General features: G+C 42.5%; 1 protein-coding gene across 1 annotated transcript in view; it reads left to right on the forward strand.

Annotated features, from left to right (window-relative positions):
* Positions 1-25,300, forward strand: part of LOC308165331 (putative ATP-dependent RNA helicase TDRD12) — a gene marked incomplete at both ends in the record, with an annotated part of 45,641 nt that overhangs the window by 14,458 nt on the left and 5,883 nt on the right. The window contains 20 exons of the mRNA XM_080539489.1: positions 24-115; positions 9,769-9,920; positions 10,048-10,118; positions 12,788-12,841; positions 13,093-13,210; positions 13,400-13,475; positions 13,576-13,683; positions 14,791-14,976; positions 15,277-15,430; positions 15,846-15,973; positions 18,377-18,568; positions 19,474-19,602; positions 20,139-20,256; positions 20,420-20,559; positions 22,881-23,095; positions 23,280-23,361; positions 23,535-23,716; positions 24,222-24,429; positions 24,864-24,956; positions 25,070-25,242. Of these exons, the coding sequence (XP_080395615.1) occupies positions 24-115; positions 9,769-9,920; positions 10,048-10,118; positions 12,788-12,841; positions 13,093-13,210; positions 13,400-13,475; positions 13,576-13,683; positions 14,791-14,976; positions 15,277-15,430; positions 15,846-15,973; positions 18,377-18,568; positions 19,474-19,602; positions 20,139-20,256; positions 20,420-20,559; positions 22,881-23,095; positions 23,280-23,361; positions 23,535-23,716; positions 24,222-24,429; positions 24,864-24,956; positions 25,070-25,242 (2,671 nt within the window). The remainder of the gene's footprint in view (positions 1-23; positions 116-9,768; positions 9,921-10,047; positions 10,119-12,787; positions 12,842-13,092; positions 13,211-13,399; positions 13,476-13,575; positions 13,684-14,790; positions 14,977-15,276; positions 15,431-15,845; positions 15,974-18,376; positions 18,569-19,473; positions 19,603-20,138; positions 20,257-20,419; positions 20,560-22,880; positions 23,096-23,279; positions 23,362-23,534; positions 23,717-24,221; positions 24,430-24,863; positions 24,957-25,069; positions 25,243-25,300) is intronic.

The following is a 25,300-nucleotide window of genomic DNA, read 5'->3' on the forward strand; positions in this document are numbered from 1 at the left end:
CCTATGCATCTGTGCTTCCACAGGCTACGGGTTTGTGGAGTTTGACAGTCCAGCAGCGGCGCTGAAGGCAGTCCATGCCCTGAAGAGGAGGGGAATACAAGCAAAGATGGCTTCGGTATGTGTGTGTGTGTGTGTGTGTGTGTGTGTCAGCATCAGCAGGGCTGTCACATGACCCCATCTGACTGGCTGACTGACTGTTCTGGCTGTGACCCCATTCACGTTCACTGCAGAAACCAGATGTCCTCCCTCGTTGCCAAATAACCAGTCAGTCCACACGCACAGGACAAACAGCTTTCTGCTCAGCAAATTCCATTTGGTACTGACTCCGTCACCTAGCAGAGCAGGTATAAGTACATACAGTATAAGCTTTGGGCAGAACTCTGTGAACATGTATGCTAATCCCCTAATCACCAACAGTTAGGTTAGGCTGTTTGTTTAGATAATTATTAGCTAAAACTGAATCTTCTGCCCTTCAGCGACCTATAGTACAATTTTAGCGAATCCTCGACTCTTCCCTTCTGGTAAAAAGTGGAGAATTTCTCTCAGTCAGCACATTAGCCCTAGTCCCTGCCTCTGTGATCCTGGTTGGAAATGCTGGGTAGAGAGTTCATTGATGAAGGATTTCTCTCAGGGGACCTGTGTCTGGCTCCCCTCTTTCTGCCGAGGACAGCAGAATGCAGTGTGTATGGTAGGGCTGCAACTAACGATTATTTTGGTAGTCGACTAATCTGTCGATTATTTTTTCGATTAGTCGTGTGGCTTTTCGCTGCGCGTAAATGGCGACGCAGAAGCATAAATCCGGCTTAACTAGCTATCTAACCTAACGTTACGCCAAGCTACAGCTGCTCACAGAGCTAGTTGATTGGCTAGCTAGCATTGCTGGCTAGACTACAGACAGCTCACGTTAGTAGGCTACGCTTGGCGCTGTTTATCTTACAGACAGCTCGCTGGTGGACTCAACATAATTGAAATAGCATTCACTTATCAAGCATCATTCATGATCATCCACCATGACTACCTGGTATTTTATTAGCGACCACCCCTCACTTCATTTCATCTCGCGTTCTCCTGGCTTCAACATGGAAAACCCCTGCTACGTAACGTTACATACAAGCGCCTCTGTCTGTCACACGCGTGCCACAGGGCAAATAAATTAATAGCACAAACGCTCATAGCATGTACAGCCCTGTCCATGATACGTTGTTTTCCAACATGTAACAGTAAAGCTAACATAAACATTACGACCCTAACAATATAACGTTAGCCAGTTGGCTAACAACGTTAGCTAAAACTTACCCAGCTGATTCTTGCATGGATCCCGTAAAAAAAAAAAAAAAAAAAAAAATCTTTTTTTATACGATTAGTCGACACTAAAATTCCACGCCGACGAGTTTTTATAATCGACGTCGTCGATTATGTCGACTAATCGTTGCAGCCCTAGTGTATGGTAGCTACATTACTGTTCTACCGTTTCACTGGTCGGGGATGCTTATAGGGAGAGTGGGTCCTCAATCAGCTGTTTAAGTTGCTTGAGAAAATACGTTAACTGCATAGGGGGGAGGGGAGAGAAGCAGTGCGACTTTGTACGAGCCGATCGCTGGCCAAATCACAACCGATTTCCATGTGCATTTACTGGATTGTCATTGGCGGAAGACCCCTCATGACCCGGGCATGACATCCACCAGAACGGAACTCTATGTGATCATCTGGTCAGAACAACGTAAAAACATACCGTATTTTCCGGACTATAAGTCACTCCGGAGTATAAGGCGCACCAGTCAAAAAATGCGACATCAAGAGGAAAAAAACACATATAAGTCGCACTGGACTATAAGTCGCATTTATTTAGAAATATATTTCACAAAATCCAAGACCAAGAACAGACATTTAATCTGGAAAGGCAAGTTTATTCAACTACACAATAGCACACAGAACAACAGGCTGAATAGAAGTCCGGTATGTTAACATAACACATTAACAGTTATTCAGCAACACAATAGCATAACGAGGGCCGAAGAACATAACCTCCTATCTGCAAAAATGTTTAAAATCTTAAAATTAAAATTAAAATAAAAATTAAAATTAAATTAAATTAAAGAAACAAATTTAAAATCTTACAGAATTTTTCAGATAGGAGGTTATGTTCTTCGGCCCTCGATAAAGAACATACCTGGGAAGCTGAATAGGCTAAATTAACATAACAAGCCAGCGAGTCCAACAAGCAAGTTACCAGTAAGCAAGTTCACCAAGCTACCGTTTGCTTAGCTTCAACAAGCTAATGTTTTAGATAACTTCTTCAGGGGTTTCGGAGCAGCATATAGTTGTCACAAGCCCAGAGCGGCCCAGAGCGCCCTCTGTCGGCTGTAATAATAATAATACATTGAATTTATATAGCGCTTTTCCGAGGCTCAAAGACGCTGACAATGTAGACGGTAATGTTTACTCCTTGGTTCATGTCAGTCAGTATGAAATTATATATATATATTGATATATAAGTCGCACCTGACTATAAGTCGCAGGACCAGCCAAACTATGAAAAAAAGCGCGACTTATAGTCCGGAAAATACGGTAGCTTTTGTCGAATCAATTTATAATATTTTTCCAGAGGCACTAGTCACAGTGCGTCAGCGCATGCTTTGCCCTTAGTCTGCATAAAATATCTATTTTAGGGCTCTACTGCTGAAATGGTGGGGTTATGTGGCTGTCATCTTTTCAGAGTGGGGAAACCCCTCTGTCCCACTTTATATAAATTACAACTTAAAAGCCATGGTGACACTGACGCTTCACAAATCATTGATTTTGAATTCCTCATATTCAAAGGGTGTTTTAACAGCTTCTTACATCTGGTGCTTTTCCTATAGCGTGACAACCCTTTTGCCAACCTTCTGTAGCTTCATTCTATATCATATGGCATCATGACATCTACCTATTAATGATTTGTGAACAATGTACATATAGGATATTGTGTATATAGGCCTTATGACATGTTTATGAAGCCTCCATTTGGAATTAGAGTGGGACTAGAGTTGAACCAACTGTGTGTTCTTTCCCCTGCGAGCAGCAGCAGGAGCAGGTAGGCGAGTCAATATATGGTTTAACCCCCAAAAAATTGATACAAAAGGTTTTTCAATGGATTCTGGTAGTATTGGGCGTGCTAAATAACATACTAAAAGTCGACCAAAATTGACCCCTCCGAAAGCCGTAATTTCCAAGATGGCGTCCCAGATGGCGCCGGGGCGATTAAAATGGCTATATCTCAAATTAAGAAAATGGGGCAAAGGATTTCTCAACTGATTCTGGTACCTCTGGGCATGCTCACTAACATACTAAACATCTAGGAAAATACACCTTCCAGAAAGGCCTCATTTTCAAGATGGCGTCCAAAATTGCGGCCGGCCAAGCTTAAAATGGCTATATATGTCAATAGAAAAATTATATAAATGATTTTGTCATTTGATTCTGGTACCCCAAGTACCCCTAGACATACTTAGGAACATACTAAAGTTTTAGGGAAATACACCTTCCGAAGAGGCTTAATTTTCAAAATGGTGTCCAAAATGACGACTGGGAGCTTAGAATGCCTGTATCTCAAATGGGAAAAAAATTCTAAAGGATTTATAAACTGATTCTGGCACCTCTATACATTAATAACGAGCAAAATATCTAGCTAAATATATCTGCTAGGAATGCATCATTTGCATCATCAAAATGGCTGCCTGTAGCTTATTTTGGCTAAAATTAAAATTGGTTATTATATTCAACCTAGAAAGCTGGCTTTGGTGTTGAACACAAAATAAATGACCCACTTATTGTGGTCTTTAGGCCTACTCATCATCATCTTCAGGATCCTCTGGGAGAAACTTGTTATGTGGATTGTCACATTCATGAAGTTGACATGGTCCACAGACAGTAGTACAAGGTAGTCCATATTTTCTGCATGAGCAGCGAAGTGTCTTGCAGGCAGTGGTACAGTTACAATGAATGACCTTCAAGAGACTGTCTGGAGAAGCATTCATTGTTGACATGAGTGGGACAAATCTATTGTCCTGCAGGTTCCAGCCCTAGTCTAGAGCATCTTCTATACCATCATCTGTTCCCATCCAGACCATGACCTGGTAGTATGCTCTACGACAGTGGAATTTGGTAGCAGATTCAGTTGGTGGTAGACGTTCAGGCGTTACCGTTGATGAAGGTGAGACAACCTTCTTGCTGAAAATGTTATATCTCATTTTTGCAAGCGAATCTGTGCACTTTCCACCAAAAAAGACAGCCATTGCTTGGCACCCAAGGTCATCGATCACATCTGTTGTCTGGTTTGGTACAGTGAATGCATTGGCACAAGCCTGAAGGACAGGATCCCCTTTTACAAGTTTTTGGAATGCTGTCTTTTTGCCAACTCCGAAGATCCGGGAAGTTGTGTCACAGCCAGTCACAGCATGGATGAACAGCAACTGAGAACACACATCCTGTCCGAGTACTTCTTTCAAATGGTTTATGGCGTACACTTTAAAACTGCCATCAGCTTTCGACTTGTCTGATCTGAAATAAAGGCCCTTGCTATCTCTCTGTGCATAGTAAAGAAGTAAGACGAGGAGATCAGTATCTTCTCCAATCAGCGTCGTGGTGTGAAGAAGAGATGATCCCACTGCGGCCCTTACTATGTCTACATCAGCATCTCCAAGTGAATTGACCAAAGTGCAATCCCGTTCTTTCAGTTCATCACTTATCATGTGGATCAGTTTCTGTTTATTCAGATCTCTTGACAGGAACTCCTCCTTCTTACCTGAGAACTCTGTCTCAGCAGTGAAGTTGACAATGGGATGAATATTGTTTCCTCTTCTTTGATGTGTGTTGTCTTTAATGGATGGCCCATCCTCATAGCCATCAAACACAATGGTTGTAGCTGAGCCATAATGTTGGATGGTGAAGTCTGCATATGACTGTGCAATTTTACCATAGCTTTGTCCGTGCTTCCATTGTATTCGGTGAAGGACTGAACCACCATCAAGAACATACCGGTAATGCTCCGTTTCTGGTACAGAATCTAGGATTGCATCACTTGCATGATCACAGATCGCGTGAGCTAGTTGTGGTTTATCAGCTTTGCGGAAGACGTTTCCGGCTTCAAAGAGGGCAGGAGGGAAAGGACTGAGTTCGTAACGCATAACCTCCTCCAATGACAGCTCTCCAGTTTGGGAGACAATAAGGAAACGTTGAAAAAGAAGTGCAGAATCAATGATTCGATCAGGAGCAACCTTGATAGACGATTTTTGTCCAAGGGTTATGGCTTTATCCTTTCTACTAAATGAAAATGTGAATGCCGGCTGTCCGATCATTTTGTGCATGATGTTGCGTCCAACAGAGTCATAATCCTGCACGTTCACTCCATCCTCAGCGACAACACCTGTAACAACATTCCTTAAAGAAGAGTCTGGAGAGAAAGGTGAACATATAGCAAGTTTTGAAGTGATCTTCTCCAGGTCAGCAGCATCCCTTTTCATCCTTTCCTCTGTTGAATCCTTGTGCTGTTCTGATGTTGTGTATGTCTGGTTTGAGAACTCCTGCATTGCGGTGTTATACTCTGATGTTATGCCCTTTGACATTGTCCAAAGGGATCTCTGATTGTCGGTCATTCCACTTCCATGTGTCATCCCTCCTGTAGTCTTCAATGACCTCATCAATGTTGTTTCGATTACAAGATCTGAGCTGAGGCCTGCCCATGATTGGCTGCTGCGACGGATAACATGAAAACCCTTTTCAAATTGTCTGAAGACATCTGGGTGGTTGATGTGAAGCTGACTCATCTCTTGGACATAAAAGTGTGCCGATTTCAAGTAATTGTAATGCCCAGCCGCAGTGAATATCGGCATGCATTCAGAAACAGCGCGTAGGTGCAAAAGCCAGGAACCTGTGCGATCTGCTGTTATCAGTGACCTAGCAACTTCTAACATGTGTTGGTAATTTAGCCACAACTGACTAGTTTTGGATCTAGCACACAGTTCCATCTTCCTTTTTCCCAGCTCTTCATTTATTGTAATGAGGGTCTCTGATGTGAACACTGTTTCCAATGGCATTTCACCCTTAACTATTGAGGTATACATTGCTTCAGACTGTTCAACCATTGCTGCAAATTCATGACTATCATCTACCATTTCTGATATTATCATGCGGTTAAGACATTTGTCAACCAGAAGATGGCCACGGAATGCTCTCTGAACTGATTTGCCTGTCATCATATGGGCTACTGAGTTCTCCCCATAGACTACCCCTAGAATGTCCTTAAGTCCTGTACCGTCCATCAGTGTACCAATTGCTCCTAGCAAATTCATAAATGTGTGAAATCCTCCTAGGAGCAGGACAATGGACTTGAGGTGACTGCACTGTGGTGAATCTAGGATTATCTCTGCTGCTTTCCAATATAGGGGTTGGTCAAATGTAACTACTGGGGCAAGGTGGTGTTTGGATGCCAGACCACAAATGAACTCCAGTGTTGACAGAATGCATGTTTTGTCTCCGGAGTACATGTCTATCATTGGTAAGTATCTCACTGAAGACTGCCCTGGATGTTCATCTCCCTTATGAATAATGTGCATCATCCCCTGCCAACCAGGTGCAGGCTGTTTGAAATTGAACGATAACTCCCAAAGCAGATCAACCATCTTGTTACATTCTGCGAGTCTTGGAAGTTCTTTAAATGTGGTGTCTCTGCAAAAGTGTTTGGCAAAGTGATAATCTATTATCACAACTTTTGACCTCTGCACAAGATTCAGTTAATTAATTCTGAACCTCGGAATCCTTTGGTCTGTCTTCTGTCCTGGTGTCACGGCAGCTATCATGCCCATCCCATGAAATGTCCCTTTCCCATCAATTGTTAGAATATTATGATCTACATTGTCTGCAGCAAATAAGACGGTCGTGTTCAACACATCAATATCCTTACCAAGCATGTTTGGTGCAGTACAATTTGCAGCATTCATTTCAAACCTCTGCAGTTCAGAATAGGAAGAGCAGAATCCCATCTTATTCAGCATATCTACAATGAACCGAGACCGGTTTAAGTGGTGCATTTGCACTGCTAGGCCAATTTGCAAAGGGGCAAGGACAGCTCGTGGTCGGACTGCCTGTATGATTGCGTGGCCAATACTAGCAATTTTCTGCTCTGTCTCTTTACCGACAAACAAAGCTTTTAACACAATGTGGAGTGATTGTGGAATATAATCAAGGGCATTCTGTAGTTTTAGTGTCTCTGTAGTCGGGTACTCATTAACAGGTGGAACATTAGTCATTATGTCACTTTTTATGAGTTTTGCAGCTGTTTCAAGTAAGTGTCTCTTCTCAGACTCTTCATCACTGTTTTGTTTTGTGTTGTTATAGTAGGATCTGAGTATGTCTGATGTTTTCTCTCTTATTGTAACAATACAATCCAAGCCATCTCCTTCTGCAATAAATATGCTATTTGCATATCGTTGCATCAGCAATGTTTTTAGGTATTGATTACTATATGGGATGGAATCGGCCTTAGACAAATACTCTTGCATTTTACACCCAAGTGCAGAAACGGTCAGCTGTCCATCATCATTCGTTTCAAAGTAAGCACACATTTTTGAGAAGGCTTGTTCTTGGTCCTCATTCTTTGGCCTTCCAGACTTTCTCCGCTTTGGATTACAATCAGGCTGAAATTCCATGGGAACATCACGGTCACACCGGAAATGTGTGCTACAAGCATTATGATACACACAGTTTGCAGCATGTAGATCACTATTATAGTATTCAATTCTACCTTTGACTTTGAATGACCACTCATCATTTCGTTTATCACAGCTTTGCAATATAGACTTTGCAAAGTTGTCTGTTTTCATGTAACTGTAGTCGGCACGTCCTTCATGAACATTTGTGCCGCAGAAAAGGCAATCAGTTTGGCTATTGAATGGAGCTTCAGACTGCCTAGTACTAGTCCTTTTATTAGTGGTACTTGATTCACCGCTCTGTTTCCTCTGTAAATGTAAATCAATATCTCGGCTATGTATGTACATTTTGCGGCATTCTGAATGTACTTTCATGCCAGCAGTCACATGAACAGTGTCACCTCTTTTAACACTAGCTATATTGATCCCATCAGCACCTTTCTGACGAATCTCAACAAAATCACTTCCATCTTCCAATTTACAAATGGGACAGATCTGGGCACTGAATTCACTCATCACTTTAGAAATCAGATAATGGTCAAAAAGAAGGATTCAACTATGCTAGCTTGAGAGCTGGAGAGTGCAAACACCTCTGGCAAAGACTAGGATGAAACTGGGGCTTAAATAACACTGCCAGGCCAGACACGCCCAGGCATGCCCAAACACAGGACTAGGTCAGAAAAGAAAGAAAGAAACTGATTCAGAAAAAGAAGGCTTCAACTATGGTAGTTTGGGAGCTGGAGAGTGCAAACACCTCTAACTATAACAACTATAATGGTCAAAAAGAAGGCTTCAAGTATGGTAGTTTGAGAGCTGGAGAGTGCAAACACCTTTTTTAGTAAGCTATTTGTATTTGTATAGTCATTTTAAGCTCCTGGGCGCCAGTTTGGACGCCATCTTGAAAATGATGCCTTTCCGGAAGGTGTATTTTCCTAGATTTTTAGTATGTTCACAAGCATGTCTAGAGGTACCAGAATCAAGTGAAAAATCATAGTTATATATTTTTTTCTATTGAGATATATAGCTATTTTAAGCTTGGTCTGCCGCCATTTTGGACGCCATCTTGAAAATTAAGCCTTTTTGGAAGGTGTATTTTCCTAGATTTTTAGTATGTTAGTGAACATGCCCAGAGGTACCAGAATCAGTTGAGAAATCCTTTGCACCATATTCTCAATTTGAGATATAGCCATTTTAATATCTCCACCGCCATCTGGGACGCCATCTTGGAAATGGCGGCTTTCGGGGGGTCGATTTTGGTCGACTTTTAGTATGTTATTTAGCACGCCCAATATTATCGGAATCCATCGAAAAACCTTTTGTATCAATTTTTTTTGGGTTAACCTCTTCTTATCCACGGACCCAGATGGGCATCCGAAGTGATATAAAGAGTTTACCTCGATCAATTCTCTTCATCGATATCACATTTTTTTCACAATTTTGCATGCTATACGATGCCACATTTTTTCCCCCGAGACGGTAAACACGGCCTAAGTCACATCCAGTTTTCTCCAACTGGAGAATGTGTCATGTCCGGTTTCAACGCCAAATTTCCATACCATTGGTCGGCCAACCCAAAAAATAAAAATAAAAAAAATAATCTGATACATGAGAAAGGTCAAAGGTCAAAGATGGTGCCAAAATATCTCCAAATGGCCTAAACATATAGGTGTCCGCCTAAACATACCTGTACTAAAACAGGTACAAAGTTGCATTTGCTCACATTACTAGCATCAACTTTGGCACAAGTACTAATAAGACCCTGGAGTACTGATTCCTAGATGATTTGGGCTTGGTTATCAGGTTTCCACGGTGATATTCACTGTAAAAGCTGTTGTTTTTTTAGGCGGAGACTGAATTTGAGATGTTTTATAATGTTCTAGCTCTATTTTCTCTGACACAGTAACATAGATTTTGATTCTGACACTTCTACAGCCACCCCACAGGTGTTAGCTTTCATTTGATAACAATATCATTATGAAGGCCCTTGTGATTGTGGAGATATTCTATATTCGATGTGGGCATGTCATTTCGAGCAGAAAACCAGAAAAATTAGGTGGATAAGAAGAGTGCTTTTTTTTCATAGATTGATTCACCTAAGGACCGTACCAACCTCTACATCTCCAACCTGCCCCTGTCAGTGGACGAGCAGGAGCTGGAGAGCCTGCTGAGGCCCTTCGGCCAGGTCATCTCCACCCACGTCCTCAGGGACCACAGCAGAGGGGTGGGCTTCGCCAGGTGAGCTGATGCCAACACTCGGTGACATGGCGACGGATGGCTCACTGCCTCATGTCAGATAGTACGTCGGCAATGACGCCGTCTGTCCTAAGACAATGGGCAACGGTATAGTTGTCTTCTTCCCCAGGATGGAGTCCACAGAGAAGTGCAAGGCAGTGATCTCCCACTTCAATGGGAAGTTTATGCCAGGAACTTTGGGTAAGAAGATGCTAAAGGTTTATGATGATGATGGTGGTGATGATGATGATGGTGGTGATGGTGGTGGTGGTGGTGGTGGTGATGATGATGATGATGATGGTGGTGATGGTGGTGGTGGTGGTGATGATGATGGTGATGGTGGTGGTGGTGGAGGTGGTGGAGATGATGATGATGATGATGATGCCCTTACAGAGCCCCTGCTCTGTAAGTTTGCTTATGATCAGAGGAAGAGGCACAGTCACAGTCCGTTTGTCCCCAACGGACCCAGGGAGACGGAGCTGCGACTGGTAAGTGTTGTCTGTCTGTCTGTCTGTCTGTCTGTCTGCAGGGCTTAAAGTTCTCCGGCACGGTGCCGGATTTCCGGCGCGGGGGAATTTTGAGCAAAAAAATAAAAAGAATCACATGCTATTTGTTTACATCGTAATTTAAAGAGTCATCTTCAGCAAAGAGACAGTTCCGCCTACCAATGGTATCACATTGCTCAAGCCAACCAACGACTTCTAGCCAATCGGAGGCAGAGTAGTGGGGCGGGCCTTAAGAAGTTTGAATGAGTGTAATGTTAGCTTGTAGAGACGTTCGCTTTTAGCAGCCCGCTAACTTTAGTAAGAGTCTATTAAAATGGAAGCCAAGTTTCTTAAACCTGGCGAAGACACAGCTATACTAGAACGAGGAGTAAGGAATAAATGGCGCTGGGCATGGATAGAGGAGAGTAGCAGGGTTTTTCCTGCATAGAGAACTATGAGGCGGCCGCCTCCAGCTCTCGACAAAACTCTGACGGTCGTATTTTCTACAAGCGTTGTCATTTCTAACTGCAATTGGGGCATTGCGCCGACGTGGTGGCGGGGGCGCTGTTTCACAAATAAGTTAGCTTTCGTGTTTGCTAGCGAAACAGCTGATAGTTGATGTTGACTGCTCAAGGAGAATACATATTTGAAAGTACAGAATGCCTGAGAGCCTTATATTGCATTATATTACATTATATTTTGAATGGTCATCTGGTGCCTGAATATTGTTTTTTCCTTTACATATATAATGACATTTCCACCATAAATTGATGGAGAAAGGGCACAAATTGGTGCATATCAATTCACCAGAATGCAAGAAATTAAGTGTTTGATGCTCGTTTAAGGACCCCCAGACAGCCCTGCTTCATGGGTCCCCCCCGATGTCAAACACCACTGGTACCACCTCCGCCTCATTTTGAGCCAGGAAAAACCCTGAGTAGTGACGGGAAGCCTTATGGGACGTGGTGCCAAGAAGGAGAATATAAGTGATAGTGGCTTAATAAGTAATCAGTTTGTTCTTTTAAAGACATGTATATATTTTATTCTGTATTGTTATAGTGATAGTGGCTTAATAAGTGATGCAATCAGTTTGGCCTTAAAGACATCTAAATATATTATTTTATTTTGTATTGAGTATAAAACAGTATTATGAATGAATGGTCTTTATTGTCATGTCGTGTATTCTTATTGGTTATGAATCAAAGAACAGTTAGTTTAAGACAATTTAATCAGTTACAGGCAGATTTATACATTACATGCGTTCCCCATGGACCTCGGGTGGGAAGCGAGCGCTCCCTCTCTCTCTCTCCCCGTTCCGCTCCAGAGGGGAGGGGCCAGCGTGTATGTGTGTCCCTGCCCAACCCCCAAAGGTCCCTGCTGGTCATCTGGTTGCCATAGAACCCTCATTGCTAGAGGGCATCATGTCCCTGCATGCCCCGGTATGTGTGTGTGTCTAAAACATACTACATATTCATACATAGATCATACATACTACAGAAATATACGACAGTCATTAATACAGTACAGGTACCATACAACAAAATTTAGGAGGGGGGGCTCCCCTGGTGCTTGGAAAAAGACTAAAAACACGAGGGCCAAGGGTAAAATAAAAAAGGGAAAAGAGCTGGTTTACATAAATAAAGGCTAGGTACACTATCTACTATACTACTATACTATACAATAAAACACTGTGCTGTACTCTATGCTATGCTATAAATATCCTAACTTTTCCTATATCTGAACCTTATGTACACAAGGGTTGTCATATTGCACATAGTATTGTTGCACATTCATTTAAAGTATTAATGCATTTTAACATTGAGACATATATTTTGTATTGACTATAAAATAGTATTAATGCATTTAAACATTGAGACAAGAAGCTATCTTCTGTACCCGCTCTCCCAATATCTCAAACTGTGACCCCCCTCCCCAAGAAAAAGTTTCAGGCACAGGATTTTTTCCCACTTTAAGCCCTGCTACTGGCTTTTGAGGACTCAAGGTAAGATGATATTTCACCTGAGCATGAAAATAGGCCGAACCGTCCCTTTAAGTACTGTGGATGTTTTGACGTTTAGACTGATCTTGAGGAAGAAAATGAAGAAGATGATGTTCACTGGATCTCTGGGGCTAAAGTTGAAGAGGAGCTGGTTGGTGCAACCCAGCAGACCGTAGATGAAACAGCAGGATGGTATGAATGCACGTTACACAACTGCTACTACTACCACCCCTAAGTAATTGTTAGATTTTAAAATCCAAATTGTTGGAGTATATAGCTAGAAGTATAGAGCTAAAAGAAGACAAAATACTTCCTCTTTCCAATACTTAATTAAAAAAATGTGATGATGACCTGTTGTAATAGTCCAGATCTCTGTGTTCTTGCAGTAACGGCGGATGTGAAACTGATGATCCTATTGAACAGCAGGGCACTGAACCAAGGTGTGCCAGTCCTTCTCTGTCTGATGTTCTACTTCATGTCTGTCTTCAGCGTGAAGTCCATGTTACTGTTTGGAAAAAAATAAAATGTTAAACATTTGATCGTACTTTATCATATTAAACGCCAAGGAAAGTGATTTGTATATTCTCTGTGTGGTTAACAATGTTGTTAAGTTGGTCATTGGTTTTGAAAGGCTCTTATACTGTGTTGTACCTGTGTAAAGGCTCTTATACTGTGTTGTACCTGTGTAAAGGCTCTTATACTGTGTTGTACCTCTCTAATGACAGTACTCCCAGTGACCCACCTGGAGCTCTTACACAGGAGGCTTTTGCTGAGCAGCCAACCTTCGAGGATGAGCTAGCCTGTGCAGGGTATGGTCATCCTGCCCTGTGCTGCTCTCTTTGGTGTCTTTTAATGCTGCGCTCACTAGAAATTGAAATACACATGTGCTGACAATTCATAACCGTGACATTTGGGGCTATGGTGGGAGTTTCAGTGCGTTGGTACAAACATGTTTGAGAATCATACCGGTGACCCGAGCTGCCGCTGTGTCTCTGCAGGTTGTTGCAGTTGCTGAACCCAGACCCTCTGATGCCGGACCCTCCGAACCCGGACGTCGATTCATCAGATGTCACCGTAAGCACTTTGGATCAACATCTTAGGAATGTGTGAATGCATGCAACTGGCTGTGTGGGTAGCAACAACCTAATACATCTTCTTGGCACCATTATGTCAGGTCATCCATAGGGATCCCAGCAGGAGCGCCGTTGTGGTGCACTCTGCCTTCAGTCTGGACCCGTGCACCAGTCTGGCCAACGCTCCCATCACTGACACCTTCCGCAGGGTACGTTCTGCTCTCTGTCAGGCGCTGATAGTCCTGACTGAATCTACTGTTCAAATAACATTATATTACTCAATTGCACCTGGAATACAGATGAAGTCAGTTAATGTTACATTTTGTTATGTCCCCAAATAGTATCCAGGGGATGAGGGGAGTAACAATAGAATAGAACCCGGGAGACGAGACCAAGAGGCGGACAGGAGAATATAAATAAACCAAGATTTATTGTGTAATTTGTCAAATAAACAGGTTTCCGTGAAACTTAACTAAAAACTACTTTGTATTAAAAAAGGAGAAAGCAAATTAATATTTATAAGCAATGTAACATGTAAATTATATAGTTAGCAGTTAACTGTAGAAAAGACATGGTTAAATGTAGAAAGTAACTTAAAGTATGGCCAAACACAAAACTAACACGCACTCTCAAAGTCAAAGTTACCCACACCGGTACACACTACAACCTGTAGCAACACACAATAGCTGTAGCTAACACTTTAAACACACACACACACACACACAAAACTCGGCTCACTCAGGCCGTCACCATGGCGATAGGCAGGGAGGAAGGGCAATCACCTGGGAGAAACACAGAAAACACACAACACACTACGGCTGTAACAATTTGATATTAATAAAAATATTGAATGAGGGTTTCTACATGTGATCTGGAAGATGTGAAATCACATTCATTGATTGTCAGTTGTCTAAGTCAGATGTTGTGGTGACGAATGTGTATAATATATGTGACACAGTCTGATCATTTGGTCCGCATGTCGGCAACCAATCAAAGTGTTCGGACTTTTCTTTTGAAACACTACGTTTCAACGTTGTTGAGAATCACAACACAAACTCGCTAGTCAAGCCAAAATACTGCAAGGCAATGGATTGCCGGTGAGTAATTTCCACTGCTATTTAGTTAACTATAACACTACTTTACATTGTTAGCAGGCTCACAAAACAAGCTGTGTTAGTTGACTAGCGACGTGTGTGTCATTGATTTTCAACAACGCGGAAATGTATTCACATTTTTCGAAAGAAAAGTCCGATCATTACATCGGATCCCGACATGAGGACCAAAGCATTAGAATGTGTCATATGTGTTCTCTCCAGATCCTAATGAGACAGAAGTTCACTAGGCCGTCGGTGGCTGAAAGCTATTGCTGGCCAGCAGTCGCCCGGGGCTGTGACACGGTCCTCATCTCCCGCAGCGCAGACGAGCCCCTCACCTACCTCCCCCCGTTACTGGCTCACATGCAGCTGTCCTCAGGCTACAGCACTCTCTCCTCACACACCGGGGTGAGCCCAGCACACACACACGCACACACACACACACACCAGACTGGAGGATGGAAGCTCAAGCCTGTCTCCATAGTGTCAATGTAGGAGTGGCTGTTATTAACAGACTAGCCTAAAACTAGCTAAAATGTGTACAATAGAACAATATTGTTCCAACTCCAGTACTTTCCATGCTATCAGTAGGCTGATTTTTAGATGTGGTTTTCTGGACTACTACAAAACCATAGTAAAACAATCAAGTGGTGAGTGAAGATACCCATGTGTTGTTGATGTTGTCGTCTGGTGTCCCCCCCCCCCCAGCCCATAGCAGTGATTCTGTGCCCGGGGTGGGAGAAGGCCCAGACTGTGTTTGACCGGCTGGAGGAATGCCAGACTGCCCAGTCCCTTCACCCCATGATTGCACTGGTGGGACTAGGGAAGGACGAAGCCAAGACGATCAAGATCCAGAAGAACTGTAAGCCTACTGTCACGCGATCTCTATTAGACTTGCTCTAGTTGAAGTCAAAGAACATGTTTTTTTTTTGGTTGAATTACAACATTGGGGGGGGGGCGGCGGTGGGGGTGACTGTAGCCTAGAGGTTAGAGAGGTAGCCTAGACTAGAGGTTAGAGAGGCCGGCTTGCAATAGGAAGGTCAGGAGGGCGCTTGCATGTGGCAAGGCAATTAACCCCTTTGTGTTTACTATGCAGGCTGGGAAGTGTGTGTGTGTGTGTGGCTACTTGAAAAGTAGATCTTGGTTCAAAAAAGATTGGGCACCCTGGGTCTAGAGCAAAAATACCAAATTCCAGCAATTAATTGACAAGTTGACAAGTATATTGTTGGATATTTGGAATATGTCATTCCCTCATTCCCTAACCCTTCTGTCTCCAGGCCAGATGGTTGTGACCACTCCCTTCAGCCTGGTGCGTCTGATGGCCTTCCACTGCTTTATGTTCCTGCGGCTGGGTCACTTGGTGCTGGACGAGGTGGATCTTCTCTACTCACAGGCCCCAGACGAGGTCAGAGAGAGAGAGAGACATGATTTTATGATGTTTAGAATGGGGTTCACTCAGGGATTAAAGTTCTCCGTCGCTACGACAGATTTCCGTCAATTTATTCCAAGTTGCGACGGATTTATTCCAAGTTGTGACGGATTTTACCTGGTGTAATATGATTTGTAGAGGCATACAATCTATTTTGATGTTGGTATTAGGTATATAAATAATATATACGGTAATAGCCTACATATAGGCCTTTATTGGCTACAACTATGCGACAGTAACAGAGCGGGGTGCACTGACGCTGAACCCCTCATAGTGATAAATAGGTGGACAATGCATGGTGCTGAAATAGCCAACATGCGGTGTGTGGTTTGAAAAAAGTAACGCCAGCTCAGTAAATCATTCAAACTTAATGTTTACTTATAGGCTATGTGAATGTGACTGCACCACACATGTGAACAGTAACAAAGCAAATGCAGTTTAATTTTATGAAAAACATTGACAACAAAATCGGCGCAAAAAAAAAGAAAGCTGAATCCGCTTAGCCTATATGCTCCTGAAACGACAGAGCAACCTTACAACCTTACGCTACCTTACTAGGGATAATAATTACAATGGGCCATTCATTAAAAATAGAAAAAATAATATTAGGCTATTAAATCTCACTTAATGAGAAAACGGGCATCTCCCATCGGTCACTATTTGTTGGCTATCTGGTGATATGGACGTCTTTGAGTGTCTAGAAAAGCGCTATAAGTCTAATGTATTATTCTTATTTATTATTATTATGGACGTCACTTTAATCCGGCAGTTCTCAAGGTTTTTATGCACCAATCGGTTCCTCTAGTCAGTCTTTATCGCATTCATTGACGAAAGGACGACTCGCATGTATAGGTGGAAGGGAACATTCATTGTGAGCACATAAAATGTGAGTCTCACAACGGCTTTGCATTGATGAAACCAGGTAGGATGAACGCATAGTTCGCTGTCCATTCCTCTTTAAATGCCCTGTTTTCACCGTCAACTTTCCTCTTTAGACCTTTGGAGAGTGAAGGGCTCTGCACACAGCGTGCGATTTCTGTTGCGCGTCAACATTCCATTTTGAAGTTTGAATGGAAGTCTATGAGAACATCGCATTTCAACACACACGGCCCCGATTTTAATCGCACGGCGAAAATTCGATTCCATTCATTTTGAATGGGACAAAGCACACGGCGTGCGAGTTTTGTCGCACTGTCAAATTTGTGCTTTTTCCCATTCAAAATGAATGGAATCGGATTTTCGCCGTGCGATTAAAATCGGGGCCGTGTGTGTTGAAATGCGATGTTCTCATAGACTTCCATTCAAACTTCAAAATGGAATGTTGACGCGCAACAGAAATCGCACGCTGTGTGCAGAGCCCTTGACATTATGTATCTCTTGCTAGTTAGCAGGTTAAATGTTTAGCTAACTTCACCCGGCACGCAAACAACCAATCCAATAATAATGTGACCTTGTAAGTCTGGGAGGAGGGGGGAATAATTATCACAATAAAACTGTTAAATATATATTAGAATAAGTTAGGCTGCGCTACATCGTCAGCCCACACATTTATTATTCAAAACTATGGAAAAGGGTGAAACTACGTTTCAACGTTGTTGAGAATCACAACACAAACTCGCTAGTCAAGCCAAAATACTGCAGCGAAATGGATTGGACTGCTACCTAGTTAACTACAACACTACTTTACATTGTTAGCAGGCTCACAAAACAAGCTGTGTTAGTTGACTAGCGATGTGTCATTGATTTTATACAACGCGGAAAATGTATTCACATTTTTCTAAAGAAAAGTCAAAGCATTAGAACGTAGAACGGAAAATCGCACAAAGCCACCGGCCCCGATTTGGCCTGAATTTCTTTTTCCGTCAGGAGATTTTTTTTTTCATTTAATCCCTGGGTTCACTAAGTTAAAGAGGAACAACCGACTGATGCAGTGGAGGACTGTCTGTCAACTAGGGCTGGGCGATATGCCCAAAAAACGTTATCATTATATATGATATATTTTTCCGATTGATCAATAACTACAATTAACATAATAATTAATTAAATGATGTTCCATGTACTTTTTGAAGGGCATTTTATGCTTATGACTGAAGTCTAAAGAAACCAGCAGGTTCAAAATGTCTGAAGGCAATACCAGATAACCAAAAAGCAGCGCTTGATTACAGTTGTAGTAATAACACTTTTATCTATATCTTTTTATTCATTGTCTTATTATATTGTTAAATGTGTATCTATTTATTTTCCTCCTTTTTCTGTATTTTTTAATGCTATATGTAAAGTTCTTTGAATTGCCCCTGTTGAAATGTGCTGTACAAGTAAACTTGCCTTGCCAACACCATCTCCCCATGAGTGTTCTCTGACTGCATTGTTCCTTCTCAGATGGCCACCATTCTGCAGCACTTCCAGAAGGTGACCGACAGAAGCGAGCGGGCTTCCTGCCCCAGGCAGATCATCGCCGTGGGCAAACGCTGGAGCAGCCAGATGGTGGGGCTCCTGGCAGACCACATGATCAACCCCTGCATCATCATCACAGTGACCGAGGAGGCAGCACTTTACGGCAAAGTGCACCAGGTCAGCTTAACCCTTGAGGTTGCATATAGGCAACCATGTCTTTAAACTAATGCTGTCAATCGATTAATTATTTTAATCAAGTTAATCACAATAATAGGCTGTGATTAATCATGATAATCACATGTTTAAAATACTAGTATTTACTTGTATTTTGGGGGGGAGGTAAAACTGAAGCATAAAACAAAACTAGCTGGTGAGAGGAATCTTTTTTTTTTTTTTACTTTATTATAACATTTCTTAGTTTTGATGATTTCTAAATAAGATTAGAATCTGTTAATTTGCCGAATAAAAAAGTCTCAAGCTATGCAGTCAGAATTGCACTTAACTGCCAAACCTCAGACTGCACTTGTCTGTTCTCTGAATTCTAGTCGGTTGACTCGAGCCCTATCGTAAGTAACTGCTCCGCCTCAAAGGTGAAAGGAAAAAACTTTGTTTCCGCCCGGTCTCGAACCGGGGACCTCCGGAGTCGGGAAGAGTTACTCTGAAACTCTTATGTCTTCGACCACTAGTTCGTTTTGTGACGCTGTTCCGACTTTTAGTACTTCAGCAAGCGGAGAAGTAGTCTCCGAAGACTAGAAGAAGTCTGACAAATGTCTTGCTTTCAGACAGTTATTTTCTTCAAACCCATCACTGTTATTTTCATTCTCGAATTGCTATCACAGAATACAGTATACTTTTATAGCTTCTACATAAACTAAGAAGGACACAGGTTAAAGTATACCATTTGTTCTTGAGATCACTTTGGCCTTGTGAGAGGAATGGTAGAGCGCTCGCTTAGCATGCGCGAGGTAGCGGGATCGATGCTACGCATCTTTGTAGAATTTGGTAATATGAAGTATGAATATAAAATCTTACGGTTTTCAATCACTTGAGATTATGTTTCCGTCTCATCTTTCTCCCCACAGATGATCCTGTTGTGTCCAGAATGCACAAAGATCTCAGTGCTGCTTGGTTCGTTAGACTTCAACCCTGAGGTGGTCCAGAAGACCCTCATTATCGCTAACTCTGCAGAGGAGGTCGAGCATGTCTTTAAGGTACAACACTCTCCTGTGTGAAGAGGGTTTTTTCATTTTTGCAACCATATATTGGGAGACTGTCTGTTGCAGGGGTAGTGGAAGAACCAAAAGACCATTGTTGTTATTGATGTATCACCAGTTGCCTAGTTATGGCTTTGTTATGCCTACCATTGAAAAGTCTCCTGAATATTGTAACAATTAGTTTGTGCCACTTTAGTTTAGCATTTACCTTTGTAAACGTGTATCTTGTCATGCAAAATATAAATCACTATCTTGGAGAAAAAGTACTGTAGAAGTATAATAAATAAATAAATAATAATTGGTCATTAATTAATACGTTTTTTTACATTTATATAATCTTTTTTTTAATTGAATTTTTCATATTGTCACATTTGGTCAAAACATTTCTCGACTCATACAACTAGTATAAAATGATAACAATATCACAGAATAATTCTATTGGACAATTTCTCCTACATAACACTGTCACCAAACATTAATACATGTTTTTAACTACATCTATTTGATCTTCCCTCCTTGTATCTGTCATTCAGGGTGTGACCAGCACATCTGCATTCTCCCTGAAAGCTCATGAGGGTTTAGCATACCAGTTTGACTTTGTGATTGAGCAGTGGAGGAAGGACATTGGACTTGGCACTCATGTTATTCTGGGTAAATTAAATAAATTAATTATTTGACATTTAAATCTTGTAAATTTCATATTATTGCTAACTTTCAAAAAACGTCTCCCTGTATTTCCCCTGTATTCCCTGTATTCCAGTCTGTATTTGCCCTGTATTCCAGTCTGTATTCCCCCTGTATTCCTGTATTCCAGTCACCACCAATGAGTGTCTGAAGGCCCTGGGGATCAGGGATGCTACGTGTGTCGTGCATTACGGCTTCCCAAGCTCCCCTAAGCTGTTTGGCAGCCGTTTGTTCTGCATGTCTGACAACTTCCAGAACCTCTCTGACAAGGTAGGACAGACCAGCTACCCTCCACTCCTTTCACAAGCATACTGAGTTCACAGGTCTTTTATTTTAATTTTATTTTTCAGTTTTATACACAAGACAAACAAACTAACGAACTAACAAACAACAAACTGCCAGGCATACATGTCTAGTATGATTTGGTTCAAAGCAATTCCCAAAATGCAACATTGTCAGGTATTACAAGTAAAGAGTAAAATTAAAAAGTAAAAATAAAAAAGTGTACAGGCTTGCTTCACTACAGGATATAATCAAACATTTGAATAAACTTTGAGATAGTCAATAATTGGACCCCATATGTTCAAATATTTATTGGGAACTTTAGAGTTGTAGAAGCGTATTCTCTCCATCTGCATGATACTGATTAATCCGTTGAGCCATTTCTGGAAGCAGGAAGGTGGAGGTGATTTCCAATCCAATAGAATAATTTTCTTAGCAGCAACAATACCAGTCATTAATTCCGACCGTTCCTCAGGCGTATAGTTGGAAGCAGTCTCTGAACATCCTAATAGTGCCAGTTCAGGATCAGGGGGAATGTCCCTTCCATAGACCCTGGAAACCACCAGAATTTTTGCAAATGAGGACCGAGCCAGAAAAGATGCGCTAGAGACCCATCTGCATTTTTGCATCTGTCACACAGTGGAGAAACCGATGGATAAATTCGGTGTAATGTCTTTGAATAGTGGAGTCTATGGATGACTTTAAATTGGATCAATTTGTACCTGACATTAATTGATTGGTCGTCAGTCACCTCGATATGAAGGACCAGGCTTCCCTCAGATGGTCAGTGGATACAGATGTGCCTCACCTGGGAAACCCCATTGCCAGTGGGACAAAGCCCTAGCGTTGGCTGCCCAGAAATAGTTACGAAATACAGGAAGGCCTAATCCTCCCTCAGTTTTTGACTTTTGCAGATGTGCTTTCGATATGCGATGAGCTTTATATCCCCAAACAAATGGAAAGATAATAGAGTCCAACTTCTTCAAAAATGCTGAAGTGAGGAAGATTGGGAGATTCTGAAATAAATAGAAAAAATCTAGGGGGCGATACCATCTTGATCGTGTTGATACGGCCTATCATAGATAAGGGCAGAACGGAGAGGAGCTCTCGAAAGCACGTCTACTATGAATTAATTAATGAATTAATTAATGAATGAATGAATGAATGGTCTTTATTGTCATTGCTATAGTACAGGTACCAAACAACGAAATTTGGGAGGGGTGGCTCCCCTGGTGCTAGGAAAGAAGAAAAAAAAACGGAAAAAACAAGAAGGGATAGGAGCTGGTTTACATAAATAAAGGCTATGTACACTATCCACTATACTATACTGTACAGATAAAACGACTAGGGTTGTCATATAGTGCACATAGTGTTGCACATAGTGTTATTGCACATTCATTTAAAGTGTCGCAGTTTGCAGGCTTGAAATGTACACATTTGTGCCTCAGCACTACACCTGGGGTGGGTATCAATGATTGACGATCAATAATTGATTGATAAGGATCTTGGTCGATCACAAAATATTTTGCTCGATAATCATTAATAAATTGAGTGGAAATTAGTTTGTCCACGTTATGTGTGAGAAATGAACTTTGCATTTGCCTTCGCATTGAATTTCGCAACGCAGTACGGCATGATGCAAGTTACGCCGCTCATTGCAAACACTGCGCAGTGACATATAAATACAACACGACGACGACCCCGATGAAATTACCACCTGCAAACAGTACATCCGACCCTGATTGCTCCTTCGCTACCTTCTCAGCCCTCCATCACGTCTCATCTAATACGCGGGAGGTGTGATGCACAACGAGAAGAGAAAGTAACGATGGCCATCTGCAAATTAATCGAAACAGATATTCTGCCGCTCAGTTTTGTCGAGGGTAGAGGATTTCGTGCGCTCATGCAAATAGTCGAGCCAGCATATCCTATTCCATCGCGACGTTCCATAACCAGGGGCATAGAAATCAAGAATAAAGTTTTTTCCCCAAGGAAAACATGCTTGTTATTTCTGCCCTAGGCGTTGTTTTAATGGAAAAAAAAGCTTATAAATTAATCAATAATTTATCGTTAATTCTTGTGATTATCGAAAAAGAAATTTTGATCGTTTGCCCAGCCCTAACGTCTACTCCATCCACTACTCACTAGCGCCCCCCCCAGTTCACAGGTCTTTTAATTTGTGTATTATACCTGTTGCTTTGCAAAAGTCTGAGAAATGTGTCCCATTTCCCAGCACCATGATTGTATTACGTATGCTTTCTCAACCTCAAGATTGCTGTCTGGACTCACCAAAGGCTTTTCTTCAACAGGACAAGAAGGGTGCATCCCACCCCCTGAAGTCAGTCCTGCTGCTGTCTGAGAGGAACGCCTGTCACGTCATCGGGGTCCTGCGTTACCTGAAGCGCACTGAGGCATCGCTGCCTCCCGAGCTGCTCCACTTCGCCCAGGGGGTCCTGCAGGCCAAGGAGGAGCAGAAGACTGACAGGCCCTTCTGCAGCTACCTCAAGAGCTTCGGCTTCTGCAAGTCAGTGTTTAGAATACGGACGGATTTACCTAAAATGTACTTGATTTGACATTAATGATCTGCTAACATGCAACAGTAATTAGCTGAACCCTGGATTCGGCTATTTTGCTCGTAGGTATGCGTCTGAAGAAAGGTGAAGAGGAACTGAATTCTGTAATGCTTAATGACTTTCTTTCTGTTGCAGGGACAGTAGTGTTTGTCCTTATCGACACAGCATCAGCCCCAAGCAGGACCGCCCACTTCATCAAGACTCAGGAACTATAGTGGTGAATCAAAGTTTATGATTTTTTGACTATGGTCCAAATGTCAGAGTATATTATATGGGTGGTAGTGGGTGCTTGTCTATCTTCCACAATGAGATGAACCTCTAACTGTAACATGCCTATCTGTGTATGTACACTCACTCAATATTTCCCTTTTTACCTGTTTGTCATCCAAGGTTTTGCCCTTGCACATCAAGACCGCTTCCCTCTATTATGGCCGCATTGTGAGCAACAAAGACGACTGTTACGAGAGCCTGGCTGCAGAGATGGTCTCTCACTACGCCAAGGAGAAGCTGTGTGCCGAGGAGGTGCTAGAGGGAGGCCTCTATGGAGTACAAGAGGAAGAAGCCTATCATAGGTCAGGAAACCCCCCCCCCCCACCAAACACAACATGAATACAACATTTCAGCTATGAAACGACAATGTTCTCAATGTCTTTCTTTCTTTCTTAATTCTTTTTATTGATTTTTTAGACATGAACATAGACAATACACATTACCGATTGGGGTGATCGGGTGAGCTGGTTCAGATTAGACATGAATAACAGCATGTAGGCAGCATTACACAAATAAATATATATATATATATATATATAAACAGTATATGTCCTACATGCAGAGTATGAACTGCTGCCCTCTGGGAGGAGGTTCAGAGTCCCCCGCGCTAGATTAAATAGATTTAAAAATTCTTTTATTCCCGTTTCTGTTAAACTTCTGTTAAACGCGACTCCATGGCATCTAATCATGTTCTCAATGTCAACAATCGGGTGACATTAGAGAGAAGTCCCGTTTGAGTGTGTTTTTTTGAGGCGGCTCCTCTGAGAGACTTAACCGTCTCCCCGCTCTGACGTTCATCTCTGTCAGAGTGCGGGTGACCTCGGTGCCAGAGGCGGCCGGGTGTCTGTTCTCCAGCGTGACGGTGGCGTTCCTGGACGAGGGGCGCGAGCAGGAGACCAAGGTCCACCAGCTGCTGCAGCTGCCTGCTCAGTTCCACAGCCTGCCTCCCCAGGCCGTGGAGATAGTTGTGTGCCGGGCCAAGCCCATCGACGCTGAGGTGGACTGGAACCCCAAGGTCAGTACAGTCACAGGACTCGAGTATCACGATTCACAAATCTATGTACAAAAGAGACAGAGATGTCAAATGAGATGAGCAGACTGAGCAGACTAGCTAGTTAGCTTGCTAGTTCTTTGGCACTATTCACACCATGGAACTATAATCAGACACTTTCTAGTCACAATAATAACGACCAATTTGAACCAACGTTCTCTGTCAGAACAGTCCGCAATTATATTTGCTAACTATATTTTCAACTTGCTTACTTTCATCTGCAGACATCTCACCCTGCAAAAACTCTCTGGCATTGCGCCTGCACAGTCGCGCAAAAATCTTTATATTCTCCAGCGTTGGCCTTGTGTTGGCTACCCCTGCTGTAGAAGAACATCATACAATGACATTCCAAGGGTGTAACTTACCCGCTCTGGGCTCACCATCTCTCCTCTGAGCAGGTCACGAGAGCCATCAGTCAGAAGATCAAAGGCCTGCATCACCAAGCCAAGGTCGTTCTGTGTCTGGGAAACACAGTCTTTGTTGATCCCATGGTAGGCTTTACATTACACTTAGCACTATAGCAACTTGATAACCCAGAGTTATCTCTACTTCATTTTAAAGTCAACTGAACTCCTAGCCTAACCCTTGTGTGGCATGTCTGTAGGTGAGAACCACCCGTCGGCCTGGCCTGAAGATATCCATTAACAACGTCAACGTCCACGCCGAGATCCTGAACACGGGGATGGGCACCAGCAACCTGCACCACCTAGACCTGCTGAAGGAGCTCTGCCGGGGGGCTGTGCCCGCCGGCGCTGGGGAGGTCACTCACAGCCTGGGGTGAGCGATGAGGCTTCCAGCACCACACACACCAGACATCCTAATGACCTCCTAACAC

Source organism: Nansenia antarctica (genome assembly GCF_963989245.1).
Source record: "Nansenia antarctica genome assembly, chromosome: 9".
Lineage (NCBI taxonomy): Eukaryota > Metazoa > Chordata > Actinopteri > Argentiniformes > Microstomatidae > Nansenia > Nansenia antarctica.